Source organism: Rattus rattus, chromosome 15 (assembly GCF_011064425.1).
Source record: "Rattus rattus isolate New Zealand chromosome 15, Rrattus_CSIRO_v1, whole genome shotgun sequence".
Lineage (NCBI taxonomy): Eukaryota > Metazoa > Chordata > Mammalia > Rodentia > Muridae > Rattus > Rattus rattus.
In genome coordinates, this window is record NC_046168.1 from 34,456,124 (window position 1) to 34,460,313 (window position 4,190).

General features: G+C 39.7%; 1 protein-coding gene across 1 annotated transcript; it reads left to right on the forward strand.

The window, feature by feature from the left end:
- Positions 1–2,884: 2,884 nt before the first annotated feature.
- Positions 2,885–3,575, forward strand: Cetn1 (centrin 1). The gene has a single exon (XM_032886081.1). It carries the CDS (start codon positions 2,929–2,931, stop codon positions 3,445–3,447), a length of 519 nt encoding a protein of 172 aa, XP_032741972.1. The 5' UTR covers positions 2,885–2,928; the 3' UTR covers positions 3,448–3,575.
- The last annotated feature ends 615 nt before the right edge of the window (positions 3,576–4,190 follow it).

The window sequence follows — 4,190 nt, forward strand, 5'->3', positions numbered from 1 at the left end:
GATAATCAGGAGCCTATCTTTCTAGTCATCTATGTTTTACTAGTAATCTCAATTTTTGGGGGAAGGCAGCATGATGTAATGAACAATGTTTAAGTGCAGGGTTTAGACAAGGCTAAGGTATGACCTCCAAATACATTTATTGACTATATACTACTAAACGTGCATTACAGGCCTCTTCTATGCTTTGCCTTGTTTTTTTCATCTGTGAGATAAAGAAATGAATGCAAGGTTCAAATAAGGCAAAAGAAGACATAATGTTTCCTTTTCAAGTCAGAGTTAAGACTATGAACATAGAATGTTCATCAAGAGCTGATTTTGAGGGAATTGTTTCTTATGAAGAGAACTTTTGGTGGCCCTTTGTTGTGACTGCTGATTGCACACATCTGGAAACTATGACAACCAGTTTGCTTTGAGTTTAATTTGGCCCCAAATACTGCTCTCTATACGGCAGCTTTTAGCCTTTAGTTTTCCTCAACACATCATAGCTTGTCTTAAACTTAGCAGAGAAGTGACTGCCAAAGGAAATGCAAGTCTGGAAGGACCTGAGGTCTGACCTGCTAGTACCCAATCCTGTATAGTCCCATTAGAAAGTGTCCTTGGGGTTTTTGTGGGTTTTTAAATAAAAAATACATTAGGGAATTTTAGTATGATATTTCAAATGAGAGACAGGGATGTCATGGAGGGGATAAGTTGACTTCCTCAAATCTGTAGAGATAATAAGATGTAAAGTTATAAGATGGATAAATGGAAGATGGAATAAATGCAAGAAACAGGGGAGGGAAGTGACCAAATAAGCTTCTTTTGCTTTAAAAAACCCTATACCCTAAGATCTCTGTCCACTGTCACTGGGAAAGGTAGTAAGATTTGGCCAGCTGAACATGCCAAGAAAAGCTGGCTGGGCTGAAGTTCACTGGAGAGTACTTTTACAGCATGAATGTAATTCAGGATTTGATTCCAGGAAAACCAAATAACCAAACAAAATTTCTAAACACACCATATAATCAGCATTGAATCACAATTTTAAAACAAAACAAAACACAGTTTTAGCATCAATATTAATTATGCATTAAGTCAATGGATAGTGATATCCCTTCAATGTGTCAAGTACTGTTCTGGATGCTTGGGATATGGAAGCTTTGGAACAAAAAATCTTCCAAATGTTATCTGTTGTAGAGATCAAATACTGGTAAATATAAATCTTGGGAGCTGGGGAGTCAAAGAATACTAAAAATTAAAAGTCAGCTACCTGCATTTGCTAGGTAGCTTTTCTTCTTCCTTCCTTCCTTCCTTCCTTCTTTCCTTCCTTCCTTCATTCCTTTCTTTCTCACCTAAAAAGCTTCCACTTTACTCTTGTTTCTTTGGTTCCCATTTAAGGACCCCTTTAACTTCAAAAGACAATTTTAGTTATCCATATATGCTGCATCATCGCCTCAGTCAGAGAGGGACCACAGTAAGTGAATACAAATGGTTCCCCTCTAGATGACTCTGAGACCTACTAGCATCACCAGATGAAAGTGTTCAGAAAGATTTATTACTTGCAGCACCTAAGGAGAACATTGACCTTATCTGTGAAACAACAAGCCCATCAAATAAAGTGTGGGGGTTTTATTTCAGAAGCTTACACATACTCGTATATGACCCAGGGCTCCAACTGCATATGTAGCAGAGAATAGCCTTGTTGGGTACCAGTGGAAGGGGAAGCCCTTGATCCTGCCAAGGTTGGACCCCCAATGTAGGGGATTGTTAGGGGGGCAGTAAGACGGGGTGGATGGGGAGGGGAACACACTTAAAGTAAGGGGAGGGGAAGGGTTAGGGGGCTTATGGACAGGAAAACAGGAAAGGGAATAACACTTGAAATGTAAATAAAGAAATACATCCAATAAAAAAAAAAGAAGAAAAAAAAAGAAAGAAAGAAAATAAAGGAGACACTGGAGGCACTTCTGAGCTAGCTTGGTGTTAGATGTCCACCACTGGGCATGTTCAATTTAGGGTCATGTATCACAGGCTTCAGAGTAAAGATGGCAGACGTGAACTTTTAATACATTTGTATTTAGGATTTTAAGAGAAAAGGTTACTTTTAGGTGACCTTGACTATTTCCTTAAATGTTTCTCCTATAAATTTTCAAGTGTAGCTAAAAAGGAAGATTTCTCTCTTGTAAATATAGTTTGCCCCTAAACATACCTTTCTGCTTAGTGGTTGTTTCTACCTGAATGTGGGGTTCTGTACAACCCGTAGTGAATAATAAGCAGTGAGAGTAAATGCATTGCTAGGATTTTTAAAATACATACCATGATACTTCACCCTCATCTGTTGAAGTCAAAAGACTACTGAATGAAATTACAACAAATACTTCAAACCCAGATACTAGAAGTGAATTATACTGGATATTACATGTCATATTTGAACCTCCAGGAAATTTTACTATGGTTCAATAGGAGACAAACTTCCTCAAATTTTACACCTAAGTGCTTCTATCTTACCTGTTTTCTAATTATGTCTAGTAGAACACATGGTATGCCATTTAATGGTCTTCCTTCTTATTTGAATTTAATACCAAGTGGTCAAACTCAAACTTGATTACCCTACATTTGTCCTTTTAATTAATATGGAAAAGGAGCAGAGGCTTTTCAAATAAATATACACAGGCACTGAAGGTGCAAACCTATGGTTTGGAAAGAACGGCATTTTTCAAAGAATTGTAGAGACAACAATAGCTACAGCAAGTTTCTTGCCAGCAGGTATTAACTCGTGGAGACTGAATGACAAACTGAGCAAACTGGGTTATAATGTAAATAAGATCTCATCAATTGCTTGGAGCTCTGTGGCCCAGGTAGTAGGCACATAGGGGCTGGCGCAGGCGCACTAGCAGGGGCACCTCACACACGTGCTATGTCAGGGCACCGTTGAGGACCCAACTGTGGTGGAAGATGGCGTCCACCTTCAGGAAGTCAAATGTGGCCTCCACCAGCTACAAGAAAAAGGTGGGTCCTAAGCCTGAACTCACCGAAGATCAAAAGCAAGAAGTTCGGGAAGCGTTTGACCTCTTCGATTCTGATGGGAGTGGGACCATCGATGTGAAGGAGCTGAAGGTGGCCATGAGAGCCCTCGGCTTTGAACCCAGGAAGGAAGAGATGAAGAAAATGATTTCAGAAGCGGACAAAGAGGCCACAGGAAAGATCAGTTTCAATGACTTCTTGGCTGTGATGACTCAGAAGATGGCCGAGAAAGATACAAAAGAGGAAATCCTGAAGGCTTTCAGGTTGTTTGATGATGATGAAACAGGGAAAATTTCATTCAAAAATCTCAAGCGCGTGGCCAACGAGTTGGGGGAAAGCCTCACAGACGAGGAGCTGCAGGAAATGATCGATGAAGCTGATCGTGATGGTGATGGAGAAGTGAACGAAGAAGAGTTTCTTAAGATCATGAAAAAGACCAACCTTTATTAAGTGACTGGCTGGGGTCCCTGCTTCTGCTTTTGTGAAAGTGTAACAGAGCAGCTGTGGTCTGTTCCTTCTTCCTGCCTCCTTTGCTTGATTAGCTTCTAAGCCTCCAGATCAATTATAAATTTTGAAGATACTTACTATGTGAGTTCTGTTGTTTAATTCTCAAGAACAAATCTCAAAGATCTTCGAGGCTGGAGTCCACTCACTGCTTGCCATTCATTAAACTGAACAGAGGACAGCTTTCTGGGTCAAACAAAACTGTGGTTCTCTGGTCACTTTAGTGATTTAAAATAACATGCATATACCAGTGATTCCTTCATTTCAAGTTAGTGTACTAGCATGATAAATTAGAATTTACCAGAAGGTTCACTGTAGCTTTTCACCTAAGTGAATACTGCTCTGAAGGATAATAATGTGGCTACTTAAGAACTATTTAAATTAAGGAAAGGTATTCCTCAATAAAACCTTGCTTGCGCTTCAAAAAGGAGTGTAGGTTTGTTGAGTGTAATGACACAGCTATAATCCCAGCACTTGGGATGCAATGTGCAAAGCTAGCCTAGGCTTACATAGCTCCAGGTCATCTGGAGAGTATAGAGTAAGATCCTGTCTCAAAAACAAAAACAAAAACAACAATAAAAAAGGGTACTGGGGAGATAGCCCACTTGGGAGAGCTCCTGTTGTGCAAGCTTCAAAATCTGAGTTTGAATTTCCAAACTCTGGTATCCTGGGTATCCTAAACTCAAGGT